This window comes from Lontra canadensis, unplaced genomic scaffold (genome assembly GCF_010015895.1).
Source record: "Lontra canadensis isolate GAN:19392208 unplaced genomic scaffold, GSC_riverotter_1.0 scaffold52, whole genome shotgun sequence".
In the NCBI taxonomy this organism is placed as follows: Eukaryota; Metazoa; Chordata; class Mammalia; order Carnivora; family Mustelidae; genus Lontra; species Lontra canadensis.
In genome coordinates this window covers 8,978,598-8,995,567 of record NW_022631046.1, presented here as the reverse complement: position 1 = coordinate 8,995,567, position 16,970 = coordinate 8,978,598, and the positions used below count along the sequence as shown (strand labels likewise).

General features: G+C 45.1%; 1 protein-coding gene across 2 annotated transcripts in view; it reads right to left on the bottom strand.

The window, feature by feature from the left end:
- The window catches only part of PLXNC1 (plexin C1), a 141,333-nt gene that overhangs the window by 31,227 nt on the left and 93,136 nt on the right, over nt 1-16,970 (bottom strand). For both annotated transcript variants that reach the window (XM_032874229.1, XM_032874228.1), the window contains exons 18-21: nt 14,160-14,198; nt 13,777-13,901; nt 12,300-12,498; nt 7,444-7,590 (exon numbers count right to left, since the gene is read on the bottom strand). In XM_032874229.1, coding sequence (XP_032730120.1) covers nt 7,444-7,590; nt 12,300-12,498; nt 13,777-13,901; nt 14,160-14,198 — 510 coding nt within the window. The remainder of the gene's footprint in view (nt 1-7,443; nt 7,591-12,299; nt 12,499-13,776; nt 13,902-14,159; nt 14,199-16,970) is intronic.

Genomic DNA, 16,970 nt, shown 5'->3' with positions numbered 1-16,970 from the left:
CTGGCCAATGGGATTAAGAGGATGTGTCCTGTGGTGGCCTCTGGGAAGTTTCCTTACAAGACAGCTGGTGACCATCTGTCCCCTTTTCTACAGCCCTACTTATGTCCTGCTGTCTGGAATGTGGAAGAAGACTGTTTGGGGGGTGAGCAAGCACTTAAGACCGTGCGGTGGCCTGAGGACCAGAGAGGGTATTTGGAAGACGCATGGCCTAGAACCCAGAAAAAGGACCAGATGGGAAGGACCTGGTTCTTCCGTAAGTGGGTCACAAACCAGCCCGTGTAGGTAGGTCATTGTTCAGATTCATCACTGTGGTCTCTTGTTTACACCTGTCCGGTGGGATGTTGTGTGCCACAGATTGTAAACACAGATTATGGGTAACGTTTCTAACAGTAACATGAGGTTTTAATGACAGTGGATTCAGCTGATCAACTCCCTGTATCACCCATCACCAATAAATAGTGACCAGGAAGAAGGGTGAGAGGACATTGTGCTTAGTAGACCTTATAGCAGACAACAAAAACTGCTCAGACAAGAAAAACTATCATAAATAAATGATGAGAACTCCTCTGAGGTGTGATGGCTGGCCATCTCACATAGATTAGTTTCTAACATCATAATAAGCCTACAAGGTTAGGTTTTCTGATCACCTGTTTATAGTGGAAGAAACAGGTTTAGAGAGGTTTGGTGACTTGCCCAAAGTCACTAACAGCCTGTCAGTAAAGTGGTTGAGCTCGGCTTCACACCCAAGACAGTCAGACTCTAAACCCCCGCCTCTCAGCACTAAGCTATGCAGCAGCTAGACGGACAAGAACATTCGGGGTTCACTAGAAGCTCTGCCCACCATTTCTTCATACAACTTGGTGGGTTAAGGTAACAAGGAGAAAAAAAACAGAAATAGAAATAGAAAAAATAGAAAAAATAAGGCTGGGTGGGGAGCTGGCGGGATGAATCAAAGGCAGGGGAAGAGGCATTTCCTCCTACTTCTTGCACACTTCGGTGTGGAGAGGCTGACCCAGCTACCTTATTAATTCCTCAACCACAGGCTTGGCTCGAAAGGGCAGGGCTGTTGCTGCCTCCTTTCTGTAATGCCTTATAATACCTAGAAAGTAATTTAAAAAAAAATTTATTACAAGCCAGCCACTTTATCACAAGAGGTCTTAGGTCAATAATTGCTTTCATTAAATAAAACCTATAAAATATATTTTTTTCTAATTTTATTTGAGAGCCAAATGAAGGTTAAGAGAAAAGTCTGGGGGTACCTGGGTGGCTTAGTCGGTGAAGTGTCTCCCTTGGCTCAGGGGTCATGATCCCAGGGTCGTGGGATCAAGTCCTGCTGAGCAGGGCGCCTGCTTCCCCCCTCTCTCTGCCTCTCTGTGCCTGTTGCCCCCCGCCACACACCCCAGCTTGTGCTCTCTTGCTCTCTGTCAAATAAATAAATAAAATCTTTTTAAAAAAGAGAGAGAGAGAGAGAGAAAGAGCGAGAGATCTGGTTCTTATACCAGCTGGATTTAGAGGGGTTTGGGGTGAGAGAGAACACGCTTCCAGAGCTTCAGTAGAAGTAGCCTGAGCCCAGAGTTACAAGTGCAAGTCCCAGAAGCTTCTGAGCTGAGGTCTTCCTTAAGCTGGAGTAGGCAGCCCTGGGACGGCTACCGCATACCCTCTCTAATGCTGCTCTTGGCTGCCCTACATCCCTGCTCCCCTCCTTTCCCTTTCCCCCCAACACAGCCCAGAGCTTTCTGGATCAAGGAGTTTTCCCCTCCGGCCTAATAATGAGGAAGGAAGGCCTTTGCCACCTTGAAGAAAAAAATTAAGTTAATGAAGAGAATTTCCTCAAATGTGAGTTTCTGTCACAGAATTTCTATATTTGCTAGCATTTGTTCATGATAGAATCAAGCAAGAATCTGTCTTACTTAAGCCCAGAATGACTGGTTTCCGTACTTTAGGCTTAATATGAATATGTCACAGTTTGGTTTTTGGCAAAGCACTCCCGTGAGTTTCAGATTGATGGAGAGTGGTAAGGCATTTCCACTAATGTGTCCCCAGAAAAAGAGGAAAGAGATCAAGGCTTTCGGGGTTTTAGGGTTTAGTGGGAGGGCAGATTCTAGTTCTTTTTCTCTTTTATGTAAGGCTCTAGAATAAGAGCTGGCAAACTTTTTGTAAAAGGCCAGATAGTAAATATTTAAGACTCTGCAGCCTGTACAGTCTCTGTTACCACTAGTTGACTTTTCAGCTGTAGCAGGGAAACAGCCATAGACAACAGTAAATCAATGTGTGTGGCTGTGTTTCAATAAAACTTTATTTATAACAACAGACAGCAGGGCCACATTTGGCCCACAGGCTCTTGTTTGCTGATCCCTGCTCTAGAAAATGGAGACTTCAAATGAAATGCTGACTTTGACAGTATCAGAAAAAACATATGGAAAAAAATGCCTTTCATCTCCACCATGATGTGCTAAAAAGTTACCATTCTCTGAGGAGTAGAAGTATAAATAAGGATCCTTAACAATAAAGTAATAAAGTCACATTTGAGCTATAAAGAAGAAAATTAAATACTTTCATATTTAGGTAACTAAATTATTTCCTAATCCCAAGATTATGGGTATGAGAAGAAAGGGTATGAAGAGGAAAGTCATTTCAAGCACTCATTTAATGTTAATTTTTCATTTTCCACTGCTTGCCATCGACTAGGGAATGACTTACCTAAAATGATTTAAAAAAAATGGTTTCACTTCTTTGATCAGGAAGCTCAGAACAGTAACTACGAAGTTAGTAATGGTTTCAGTATTATTGCAAGTCATAATGGAAATGATTTGTACTATGGTAGAGAGAAAAAGGAAAAAAAAAAAAAAAACGCCCAAGAATTGTTAATTAACTTCACTGTTTCTCCACAAATGCTAGGAGTATTAAAAGCAAGACTGCTGAAGTACAAACATCAGGATTTAATGAACAATGGGATGTAATTGAAGTAACAGAGAATGACTTAATCGGGACAGTGGGTTGTTTAATTATGGGGATAATGGATCTTCTGAAAGGGACAAAGTAAATGGAACAGAAGGAGCTGGGGAGTAGTGGGGAGAGCTGCTGTGTTAGAGCAAGCATGGAGACGTGGAACTCTCACGAGAGACAGCGAGGGCTCTGTTACAGAGGAAATAGTTTATTAAACATGACTGTCCCCGAAATGTAACGACTGAGTGCAAAAAGACCCAGGGGGGCAGGCTGGCATAAACCATCAGCGACCGTAGTGGAGGCGGGAAGAATTCTACAGGCATGTATCTGCACTTTTTCTAAGAATTTCTAATAATCTTAAAGACTTTCACATAGATATGAGAACGAGGGCAATAATGTGTTTGTCAGAACACTGTTCCCCAGGGTGCCAAGATGCTATCTCTCAGATACAGCAGATTGGCAGGCTCATTTCCTGGGTTTAAGAGTTCAAAAAACCATTTCTCGCTTAACTTTGATTACAAGTCAACCTTCTCTTGCTAATTCAGCACACTTGCTACGAGTTATTGGTATTGGGTTTTTTCATCTCCTCTTGAAAGTGAAGCCCATGTCCCTTCTTCCGTGTGGTGTGCTTTCCTACAACTGAAGTCCTCACGCCTTCCCTGGCTCCCAAAGTTTCAGGTGCTCTGCTCGGAGATCCTCCTTGCAGCACAGGACACATGCGAATGGAGGCGGGCCCCAGAGTCGCCAGCAATGAAATCAAACATTGCCTAGAATGTTGCAAAGGGAGAAGAACCACAGGGTAATAAGCCTTACTCCTCTCCCAGCCGTCCTATCTGAATTCCCCGCTGGTGGAGGAAGGCAGAGTCCCCGCACATGTGCAGACCCTCCCCGGGCATTCCAACATTCCAACAGTGGGGGATGAGCCTGCGGGGCGGGCAGCAGCCCGCAGAGTGTGGAGGGAGGAGGGTGATTCTTGCCGTGCTAGAGCAAGTGTAACTCTACGGGGGCTTTGCTCAGATATGAGGAAAGAGAGGAATTCTCCTCCCAGAACCCACCGAATGAAGGATTACTTCTCTGGGCCTATTTGTGAGTATAATGATTTCATGTATAAGAAATTGGCAGAATGTCTCCATGTTCTAGAAAACACCCCACACCTCAGGGAGAACACATCCTAATCTTAGAGGTGTGAAACCTAACTTTCAGGTTGCTGTGTGAGGTGCTGTGTTTCTGAGCACTGAGCCACACAGGAGTTTGGGGCCTCTTTTAGATGTGTCCCTGTCATGGCACCAAGCTCTGTCATTTCAAGTTGCTTATGTGGTGGCTCTCGATTTTTTTCTCTGACTTCTTTCCTTGAAAGAATTTAGACACACACACACACACACACACACAGAATTGAGTTTGTTCAGCATACCTTAGTTTTCAATTACATAAACTGCCTCAGGCAAATTTAAGAAAATCAAGATCGCAAACTACTGTGGATACATGACTGGGGTGGAGGATTGGCTTGGAGGTAAGAGAGAAAGAGGGAGGAGAGGAGGAGGAGGAAGAGGAAGGAGGGAGGAGAAAAGGGGAGGTAGAAGGAAGGGGGAGGGGGAGGAGGAAATAGGGGTAGGAGGGAGAGGAGAGGAGGAGGGAGAGGGAGGGGAAAGGAGGAGGGAGGGAGAGGAAAGGGGGAGGAGGGAGGAGTGAGGAGGAAGGAGAAAATTATAATATGATGCTTAAGACTGGGGGAACTTGCCTGAAAGGAAATGAAAAACCTTAAATTTTTTATATTGACCTTCTGCTAACATTTTGTCACACCAGCATCGCCCAGATCAGTGCCTCCTCTGGAGTTTCTAAGGTAACCATCTACCATGAAACAGGTTGGGACAGGTACAATAAAGCATTAAAAATCATTTTTAAAGTGAGGACCCTAGAAACCAGTGGCCCACCCCTTTTCTCGTCTCTGTCTACTGGCAAATCTGAATTTGTAAAGGAAGATTTATCTGGATTTCTAAAATCCTAATTTCCCATTAGCCTTTTCCCCAGGGGCTATAAAGGAAAAAAGATTCCAAGAGTCGACAGGAATCCCTTCAACATCAAGAAACATTTTGGTGAGGAGCTGGGAGTTAACAAATCCGAAACACATGGTCTTAATTGACTGTGAAATAAGTAATGTTTCAAAATGAAAGGCGAAAAAATTGTTGCCATGTCAAGCATTAAAGAGGACTCAAACCTCAGAAGTTGCTTCAGGCATTTGAGTTCTTCCCCGACTTCCAGTCTGGTCCTCTCCTTCCCTCTCCTTCCTGTTGGGGTTCACAGGTTTACGTTTTCATGAAAGGAAATTACTGCTGGATCCCCCCAACCTACATACACTTGCAAATATTTCTCTTTGGGAATCTATGGGGCTTCCAAAATGTTTCAGAGGAAAAGCATACACATCTTTGGGGGTGGGACCTGCATTCCCCTCCTAGGTCAAGAAGGATGTCAATAGGTCCTGAGGCAAAATTTGTCTTTTGTTCTCCAAGACAGCCAGGGGCCCTGTCCAAGAAGGCTGTGCCTTGGTCATGCCTGCGTCTGTCTCCACCTGGGCTTCTTTCCCAGCAGCTCTGATTTCACAGTCCTGAGGAAAGGCCCAGACATTGGTCTGTCTGGATCGGCATCTCTCTTTTCTTTTTTAAAGATTTATTTATGTATTTTAGAGATAGAAAAAGAGTGAGAGAGAGCATATGCATGTATGAGAGCAGGCGGAGGGGAAGAGGCAGAGAGAGAGAAAAAAATCCCAAGAAAGTTCCACGCCCAGCATGGAGCCTGACACAGGGCTCAATCCCACGACCCTGAGATCATGACCTGAGCCGGAATAAGGAGATGTGAATTATTTAGTAAAGCTTTACACAGAAAGCCATGGCAGTCAATGTTCTTTTTTTTTTTTTTTTTTGAAGACTGTATTTATTTGAGAAAGAGTGAGCCAGAGAGAGAGAGAGAGAACAAGCAGGGGGAGCAGCAGAAGGAGAGGGAGAAGCAGACTCCCCGCTGAGCAGGAGAGACGAGGGACTTGATCCCAGGACCCAGGGATCATGACCTGAGCCGAAGCAGGTGCTTCACCAACAAAGCCACCCAGGTGCCCCACATTCAATGTTCTTAACCCCTGCGATGGCCCCATGAAACTGGCACTATGATCATCCTTCCCATTTTACGGGTGAGGAGACTGAGGCACCAGGAAACTTGCCCCACACCACAAAGATGGGCAGAGGCAGATCACAAACATGCCTGGCCGGAGTCTGTGCCCTCCACTGCATGCTGGTTTACAACCACTGCTCCTTACCGCCTCTTGGCCATGGACAGTTACATAAAAATCAGAACATCGAGAAATGTTAACTCTCTACTCAGGCTCCCGCCTTGTGGATGGCAGTTCAGTGTGATACCATCTTCAGTGGAGGGTAAACTACGTCTGGCAGGGACTTAGAACTGGAAACAGCTGATCTGTGGTCTATCGTCCCACCAGAGAGCATAACCATAACACGGCCCACAGTGACATGGTGCCTTTCCCAATTAGGGAGTGAATTCTTCCAGGATGATTCCACAGGTCTCACCATCTAGAGCGAAGCCACAGGAGACTCAGCTCCCTTACTGAGTAATACCAAAACCTCACTGTCTTTCTTCCCTCCTCCTCCACTAATGAGATTGTGAAAAAGCCCTGAGTCTCCATAAAGCTAAAGACCAAACCAAATGACAACGATCTCTTTCCCCAGTCTCTACGAACAGAAAATGCCGAAGTAATTTTGGAGATACTTGTCACGCTTGGCCCTGTCTTTACAAATCGTGAATATGCAAGAAATTGCTCTCTCTTCCTTTAGGAAGGGAAGAGGCTGAGGGTGGGATGGGGATGGGTGAAAAGAAGTTCTCGAATGGGTGAAACCCTCCGGCAGCCAGGCAAGCATCTTCCTGTAGTGATTTACAGCGTTCCTCTAAAAATATCTATGAGATCACAGAACATTAAGTGCGTGACACCAAACATTTGTAACTAATCCATGAAAATAAAGTAAGGGTGTCATGTTGCACGGGGAACACAGTGGAATTTGTCTTGTGTTATCGTTCTAAAATAAGACGGCCTCAATTTGGTTGAAATATATCTTCACACATTGTCTTCCAGAGCAGAGCCGTTTGAGAAATTCTGATTGCAATTATAAGCGCTGAATAGGGAGTACTTTGCATTTCCTTTGACGATGCTGAAAGCTATAAGCTTTCCTGATATTAAAATCTTTGGAAATTGATGAGTACCCCAGGCATCATTACAATTCTCCCCCCCATCCAAGTAATTAAAATCTATTATGTGAACACGTGTTAATATTTTATCAACTACTGTTTTTAATTAACTCATCGTCTGAGGCCTCCTGCAGTAGGAACAATGTCATTTTGTTTTAAGTGACCGCCGTTAAAACCCCCATCACCCCGACACCGAGCTCCCAGTCCGGCTCTGTTCCAGGGCGGGGGTGGAAGGCGTCCCAGCCAACATACCACGGTACTGAATTCCGGAACCTGCCACAGCAGCCAGTCCTCGTTCAGGGTGTACAGGGCTTTGCAGGTGATCACATCCACAGGACCCTTGTTTATTTTCTGGTTCAAAGTCGTCACCAGCAAATAGAATGGCTCTCCAACCGTCTCCTTGGAAGAGACACAAGAGTGACAGTCAGCGGTCTGCGGAATCCACTGTACTTTCCAAAGAGTTAAAGTTTCAGTTTATGGCAGTGCGACAGGAGACAGGAGGCAGTGTTTTCTAACAGTCAACATGAGACTCCCAAGAAAACACACATCGCTCCACTCAGGATTGGGCACAAAACTCAGGCGATGTGTCCTTGCCCCGCTGCACGCGCGCCCAGACACGCACATGCACACACGCACACAGAGTCCCAGTCAAGAGCAACACCAAGTCTTCAGCGGGTGCTTCTTTGATGTTGAAGCTTCTGGATGTCAGACTGATGCTCATCAGCAGGCTAATGCCTAGAGTAGAGGCGGAGGGTTAACCTTTGCTTATATCCCTATTTAATTGCCTTTTTGAGCAAACCGAAAATAAATGGCATTTAAAGAAAAATACACAATTAGCCTTGGTAACCAGAATAAATGTCAGAACATTTTGTACATTGGCCAGGGAGGAGGCTTTTTGGTGGTAAGAGGTTCTAGTGAAGGAAGCGGCCTTTAGTTATCACAACTTGCAGCCATCCCGGCCAGCTCGCTGTGGTTTGCAGAACTGTGGGTGCACAGACACCCTTGAGCACCTTGGCTGGTGGGTGGCTACTAATGCTCTTGAACTCCCTTCCCTGGACCAGAGCCAAGTCCATGGCTCGAAGACTTACCCTGGGGTTTGGCTCATCCCAATCGCATCTGTCTGCAAACATCTGCTGTGGGCACTTACTCCTCGACCAGGGCTCGCCCTCTCATGCTGACTGAGATGCCTCCAGCCTTATAGCCGCCCTCGCTTGCTCACACTCTGAGCAGCTCACGCGGGAGGCTTGTGTGTTCTGCTTCCACGGACGCCTCCCAGAGCATGCAGCCCTCCATTGGCAGTAGCACGCTCACCAAATAATCAGTGTCTGCAATCAGCGGGCATTAACCAAGCACATGGAAGAGGAAGAGCTCAGGCCAGAACATGGCAGTCAAACCCTTAGTGATGAAGAAGCCAGCCAGATGACTGAGGCTCCAAGCACTGTTTCCAGTCAAGCTTCACCGTCTGGCTTTCAAGGGAGGGCTCCGTCAGCTCTCTCCCCTGCTCTGCCTTGAACAAGTCAATGGAGACCTCTTGCAAGACTCCTGACATCCCACCCTGCGTCCCTACAAGGACACATGTCCTCCCCAGTTCCAGGGCTTCCTTCGACCCCCTTCTGCCACCCCATTCCCCACTGGCTTCCCATCACTTTTCCCGTGACCTCTTCTCACTGAATCTTCTCACTTAATCCTGTGAGGGAAGTACTGTTACGACCATTTTGCACAGGGGTGTGTTGGGGCACATGGAATAGATGTGATTTTCCCCAGATCCCACAGCTGATGCGGGATTTTTATCCCTTTTCTCTTCCCTGCTGACATATCCTTGAGTCTCTTCCTTAGTGTAGGACAGAGGTGGAATGTTCGAAAATTTCCCAGATGGGGAGAGGGTTGGGACTAGCACCTGACGTTTCAGTTCTTGCAGACACTTCCTTTATTTAGTGGTTCACAACCACACTGCTCTCTTCTCTTTCCCTCTGCCCTCTGGGGTAATGTCCTGACTGCAAACCTAGAACTTCTACTTCTCCTTTTTCCTCCAGCACACATCAGAGACAGGGGTGGGTGTCCTTGTGAGCCTCGTGGGCCAGTTGGGCCACCGAGGGTGCAGCTGGGGACTAGGTGGGCTCTGTGGGCCTGTGTGGAAAGGTAGCTACAGACTCGGAGTCTCTGCAGTTAGGAGTTCCCCAGAATTCTCCAGAATGCCGCCAGCCTGAGAGAAGTGATATTTGGTCTTATACTGTTACCCTACTCATGGTTCCAACCCTGGGTAATCATTAGCAGAACTCCCCAGGGGCTCTCATAAAAAATTCAGATGCCTGGGCCCTACATTAGACCCCCAGACCCAGAATATCAGAAAAGAGGCCTGAGCTTCTGTGGTTTGAACACCTTCCCAGAGGGCTTTGAAAACCATGAGGGTTTTTTTGTCACTATTAAACACTAGTCCTCCGTTAGTCCTACCTGCTGGGGCCTTAGGTGTCTTATCAGAGCAGGGAACACACAGCTGCTCAGGTGGCCGGCTGTAGCCAAGTGCACCTGGCCGAGCCCCACCCGCCCCGCCCCACCTGGATGGGAACGAAGCTCGACCCCCTTCACCTACCTTTCCTTTGTGAGACCAGACTCCGGCCCTGGCTGAGCCGGAGACTTTCACGCTCGTGATCTCCTTCCAGCCCTAAATCCTCCCTAAGCCTCTAAGAAGGTACCCATCTCCCTAGGGAAGTGGTAGCTAAGCGCTCTCAAACCCTGGTGCCGTCCCTCGCCAGCTGTGGGATCTGGGGAAAGTCACCTCTATTCCCCGTGCTCCAAATCCCGCCCCCCCCCCCCCCCGCCCCATGCAAAGTGGCCATAACGATCCTTCCCTCACAGGATTAAATGAGAGGCTTCAGTGCGAAAAAGTAAGCAAAACTCCTAGCATGACGTCTGGCACATTCGACAAACGGCAGCTGGCATTACCACAGCACTCGCAGAGCCCTGGAAGCTCAGAGGAGGTGGGCACCTGGGGGTCACCGGCTAGGGGCATCCAGGCAGATGTCTGTGGGGACAGGGCACAGGGACCAAGGCTGTCGGAGTCCCACATCCCCTCAGGCACTGGTTGTGGGAAGTCAGACCCCCCTGCGCCAGAGGGAATTTTTCCACCGAAATTGAAAGCACCACTGGGTGGCTCGAAGTCACTTCCTCCTGGTAAGAGTGCTGCCCTTCATGTCTCGAGTGCTCAGGATCCTCCTGAACCAGACTGCAGGATCAGGACCCCGAATCCTTGGCTCGAGGGAGCCGTTTGGGCTTAGGGCCCGGAATTTTGGACTATCTTACCCCTTGTAGGCCCAAGGGCAGCAAGAGCAAGTCTCCAAGAGCAAGATCACAAGAAAGGCTAGAAAGAAATTTAAAACCAGTGACGAGGCCCTTCACTCTGTGGATAGAAAACATTTGTCTGGAGAAAAGGTGCCATTCCCAGAGACGCACAGTCATCTGGGGCTGAGATGAGTTTAGAGCCCGAACCTGCTGTTTCTAACCAAGACTCCCAGTCCAGTGCTCTTTGTACCACCCCAGGATTCTCAAATGCAAGGCATGTGCAATTATCCCAAGGAGCTTGGCAAACATCGGTTTCTGGGCGCCCCCCCACCCCGCAACCAAGGGCTTCTGATTCATTGGTGCTGGTGGTGGGGCAGGAGTCTGACTTTGAAGACCAAGACCCAGCACTGGGTGTGGGTCTTGCCTGCCCTCTTTCGATGCAGTTGTGGCTGAAGCAAGAATGGTGGGAAGCGAAAATATGAAAATATTTGTCCCAGAAATAACTGCTCAACACCTCCCCAAAGCGTATGATGATTTATACCAAGTAAACAGAAAAGAAGGCAGATTTCATTAATCTTAATAAATGGGTAGTGCCTTGGGAGAGGATGGCGTTGGTAAAAAAAAAAAAATGTTGTGCATCTACTTGTAAGATTGCATTAAACATTAAACTAAGCACAGTCTATTTAAAGTGCTGCTTTTGGATCCAAACTTAAGTAGCACTGTTAAAACCTGTGGCATAGCAGTGTATCTTATTCAAAGTTTAATTAGATTTTGGAACTGGCTACAAATACACAATTATGCAGTTTTGCTGGAATCTGGATGGCTGGTGAAATTAAAGAAGGATAAGAAGCTTCTGTACCAGGGGCCTCGGAGGGGCTGAATCACGATGATCGGGTTCAACGGGACACTCCTCTTGTCCTATTATTTTACACCAGTAACGGTCAACATTTACGGAGTGCTTTCTTGGTGCTAAGCCACTGCACCCATTCTCTCATCTGGGCTTCAGAGCAGTCCTAAGATAGGGCTCCAGGCTATAAACCCAAGGCTCAGAGAGGTGCAGAAGCCTCCTCTAGCGGGGGACGGGGTCTAGGTACGGACCGGGCAGTAGGCTCCAGGAGCCATGTCCTTGCCCGCTGGAGTCTGCGCCAAGTTGGCGTTCAAAATGATTTTAAGATTCGATCAGACTACGACCACATTCAGACAGTAATTCCAACAAAGCAAACTCGAGGGGCAGGGGGCTCTTTGGGGACTTGCTAAACAGATGGAATAATGTGGGATGACTAGTTAGAACTGAGCGTAATCAGCTTCCAGTATGAGGAGGTACATGGGTATTTCCAAGATGTTTCAGAGGCCCTGCACGCACTGGGTTCCCTTAATATTTGAAATATCCCCTCCACCCAGGACATTTTCTGGTTTCTGGTTGTCAATTACTGATGTGAGGGTGGGCTCAAAAGTCAGTGGTATAAAATCTCAGTTATGCAAGATAAGTATGTTCTAGAAGTCGATCATACAACGTCGTGCCTACACTGTGGGGCACCCCTTAAAAATCAAGTAAGAGGATAGGTTTCATGTTGTTTTTTTTACCACAGTAAAATTATTTAAAAGAGAAAAAAAAAAAGATCTAAATGAACTGCATTTCCATAGGCCAGTTCCAGCAAAAACAATTTTATTTTCCCCTCCATGTGCTCCTCGGAAGGACCGTGTCTACAAGAGGTTAAATGCTGACACCACGGAGTGCTCAGGACTTATCCTGGCAAAGACATCAGCATCTGTTAAAAATAACCACCTATTGTCTTACCTCTGACCCTGACGCGGGAGGTGACACTTACCCGCAGAAAACCGGAAAGGCAGACGGACATCCAGTTTGTGAGGAGTTTCTCAACCACAGACTCTGTGCGTCTTAGCATGAGTTTTGGCTGCATGTTACTGGACTGTTCCATCAAGTCCCTGGTCAGCACCTCCAGGATGCTGGTCAGATAGACCAGCTTGGTTTGCAGTGCAATGGTCAAGAAGGAGGCAAACAGACACCTATTTAAAAACAGAGCCTCGGTTACAATACTCAAGACATCAAGACAACCCACTGTCTGTTAGCAGATGAATGGATAAAGAAAGTGTGGTACATGTGTATACACACCCCCCACACACGCACCCCAGAATGCTGTTCAGCCATACAAGAGAATGAAATCTTGTCATTTGTGACAACTCGGATGGATTGTGGATGGATTGTGGGCCTTATGCTAAATGAAAATGTCAGAGAAAGACAAATACTGTATGATCTCGCTTATATGTGGAATCTGAAAAAAGAAGAAAAATAACCAAGCTCATGGAAAAAGAGATCAGATTTGGGGTTATCAGAAGTGGAGAATGGAGGGGGAATTGGAGGAAGGTGGACAAAACACAGAAACTTCCAGCTACAAGATAAGTAGATGCTACGGACATAACATACAACATGGTGACTACAGTTAACACTGCTGTATCATTTGAAAGTTCTAAGAATAAATCCCGAAAGTTGATTTTTTCCCCTTTTTCCTGTATCTGTATGAGATGATGGCTGCTGACTGAACTTGTTATGGTCATTATTTTGCAACAGGTGCAAGGAAGATCATTGTGTCATACACCTTAAACTTACACAGTGCTGTATGCCAATTCCATCTCAATAAAATGGAGAGAGAAGAAAAAAACCAGATATATAGATGACAAATAACCACATAAACAAAGAGCCTTGGTTAATGAGGTTAACTATCAGCCATGACTAGGTTGACGCTGATGGGAATTTCCATGGAAGCTGAGGGGCAGTGGGGTGCTGTCCTATGGGCACCTGGGTTCTTTTGAATGTCTTAGGTCAATCACCTTTGTCCTTAATCCATAAAAACCATGCACCGGTGTTAACCCAAGCACATTTTATGTGTTTAGGGCTCTTAAACTTAAACCAGAGTGGTAAACAAGAAGTGAATATCTTTCCCAAATTTTTAGGTGTTTTAAAGACAGAAAATAATACTTCTGCTTTTTTGAGTCAGGACTCATGTTTTTTCTCGGTGTTGGGGTTTTTGAGGGCTTTCTTTGTGGGGGAGGAGGAGGAGTGTGTGTGTGTGTGTGTCTTCAAAACAGAAATTGCGTTGGGGTCATGTGACCTACAATGGAGCTATCATGGCTTCATGACCCCGATTAGACAGCCTCTAGATAAATCCGTGTTTTCAAGGCATGTGGACACCAAGTTCAGGTTGTGGTCTGAAAATAAAATAAAGAGCTCATGTTTTTATTTTCTCTATTTAATGACTTTCAAAATGTAAATAAATTGACTAATACCTGTCCTTCACTGAAAAGTTCTTCTGCTTCTCAAGGGTGTGGATGACAGTCACAAGGAAACTTTTATTACAAATCAGGGCATCCAAAGCTGTGAGACTTTCATTCTTGTCAGTGGCATCTCTGTTCTGGAAAAAATAAATGAATATGATATGATATGATATGATGTGATATGATAGGATATAAAATAATATAATAATATAATGTTAAAAACTTAAAGTTAGAAGGTAGATCCACAATGGGTTTTCCAAGACAATGAATTATTTAATACTGAATCCATGATTCCAAAAAGCTCACAAAAATTCAATAGTGGAGATGATGATGACGGTGAGAACACTATGAAAGTCAGGCAGTCATGGGCTAAAAATGAAAACTTATAGACTTACATGCATATCTTCAGTGAAGATGTGTGTGAAGCCACCTGACTGAGAGGAAGGAGACACTTTTATTATTCATAACATCCAAAGGAAATGAATAGTGTATTTTTGTTACAATACCCAAGTCCATTTTAATAAAGCGGAGACTCTGTTTGCTAATCTGAAGAGCCCCCTGGCTTATGTTCATTTTATATCCTCTAATACATAATAAATAATTATTCAGCTCTCAAGAAGCCCCGGTGAGTTCTGAAAGCCTCTAAGAAGCATCGTTATCATTGCATCGGTTCCAGTTTTGGTAGAGGAAGGCATCTCCCACTTTCAAAGAACAGACTCAAAAGTGAAAGAAGTGGTAAAGAAGATTATGCAAATGTGCAGACCACTCTTGAAGCAGTTTGCCCCCTTGGGATAAATACTGAGTTGTGTCCCTAAGTTTCTATAAGTCTTAGTTTTGTAGTATCCACTCTCTCAAGAGACTGTGCCATGGAGATGGGGTGAACGGGGCAGTTAAAAGTTAGAAGTCTGGAGCTAGATTACTTGGGTTTCAGTCTTGGTTTTAGCACCTACTGGTCACATGACTTTGGACAAGTTATATAACCTCTCTGTGCCTGACTTTGCTCATCTGCAAAGTGGGGACACTCCCTCCTAACTCCCATCTCCTAGACTTGGTGTGAAAATAAAATGAATGCGCGCACAGTAAGTTCTATCTCAGCCAAGTTTATTGCTTTTATCACTAATTTATGGCAAACTAGATCACAGTGTTACTGTCCTGCTGGTTTCCACAATTATTTTTATGTGCTATGCTATGTTGCTTCTGGATATAAACTTTTCAATTTGAGTTTCCCTTTTTAATGTATCATAAGTCTTCTTGGAATTAAAGGCTTAAATTTTAAAAGCATGCTGAGTAAAAATGAGTCAACAGAATGAAAATAAAAACATGAACATTCAGGTTTTTCTCTTCCCCTTTTTTGGGGGTAATATTTGAAACTTTAGTCTATTTTTATACCTCATTAAAGTAAATTTCTTCTGCAGAGAATTTTTGCTTTATAGTTTTAAATTTGTTAGCCTAAGCAGAAGACCTCAAACTATTTTGGTCATACTCTCCCTTAGTAATATGCAGAGAACTCATACCTTGGGTTTGCATTTTCTAGGTCCTAACATTTTTCTGCTGAACCAACTTGATATGGACGACAGTTTAAACAGATCGATTCCTGACCTTAAATAGGGAAATGCCACCACAGCTCCCTGTGTTCTAAAGCTCCTTCCTCCTTTCATGTAAATTTCCCTCTTCTAGGAGATGGGATGCACTGCTCACCCTTATTTCTGCTCCTCTTCTCAGCAAAACAAAGTAGTCAATACAATGAAAAGGAAGGCTGTGGAGAGCCAAAAACCGGCACAGAGCCGGAATGGGTCATATGTCGGCCTCTGCAAACCTACCATTTCCTCTGGTTCTGTCTACTGGTGTCCAGTAGGTGCTGACTGTTCAAGTTCTCGGTCTACCAACTGACCCCCAGGCCTAGAGGATGGGTCTCCTGATCTATGACATCACAGACTATGTTCCTCGCTCCTCTAGATCTTTCATTATAAAGTCCATTTTAACTCAGGTCTTGCTAGGGTTCTGATAGTGATGCCCATTTTTCCTGGTCTTCTCCTTTACTGACTCCTCCTGATTTCAGTCTTCCTAGCTTTCCCAGTTGCTCTTCGAGATTACACAGAACTCTGAGTTAAGTCTGTTTGGCTTCCTGCAACTACAGATGACCCTTGATCAATGTGGGGTGGGGGGAGGAACACCGACCCTCTGGGTAGTCGAAAATTGGCATGTAACTTTCCCCCAAAACTTAACTATTAATACATTGCCTGCTGCTGACCGGAAGCCTTACCAATGAATACACATTTTGTATGTTTTCTGTATTATATACTGTATTCTTACCATAGAGTAAGCTAGAGAAAAGAAAATGTTACTAAGAAAATCACAGGGAAGAGGATGTATGTTTATAGGACTGCACTATTTGATTGAAAAAAAAAAATCCATGTATAAGTACACCTGTGCAGTTCAAATCTGTGTTGTTCTAGGGTCAACTGTATCTCTCTTCTAAAATAATACAGCCTTTTTCCCGGGATTTTCTTTTTCCCTCAAAACACTCAACTTGCAATAGCATCTTTTGCATTCATCACTTATCTCGCTCTTGATTACTGAATTTAGAAGATAGGACAATTTCTTTTTCAGGCCACAGATGACTCTCTTCAGCACTCAAGGGCAATCATTAACTGTAAAAACCCACACAAGCCTCGTGTGGATGGTAGAAATCGCTGTTGTTTTATTGCTATTAAATTCTTAATGGGCATCTCAGATAGCTGGGAAATAGGACTCATGATGTCCCGCATAGTCATCCTGATTCAGGGAATTGACCTTTCTCCTTCGGTGGTGTTCTGCCATGGGAATGGGTGGGTGAGGGGGCAAATACAAGCCTTGGTGCCTGACACTCTGAGAGGAGAAGTTTAAAAAAGTATATTTACAAGCACAAAAAACTGAAGTCTTATTTATAGTCTTCTTGATTTACAATAGGAAGGCCTGGACCCCCCCCATCCCATATATATATATATATATATATATATATATATATATATATCGTGGGTGTTTTATATGGTGGATGTTTTATGGAGGTATCCCAACCTCCAGACACAGCATCACATATCATGGTGTCTGCTTCTAGAAATATAGAGAAGCTGGAAATTGCTTACTGCATGTGTCTGAGTTTCTGAACCCTAGGCTTTGGGCCAAATGTAGCTGAGAAGCTTCAGGTAAGGTGATACAGCTCTGTT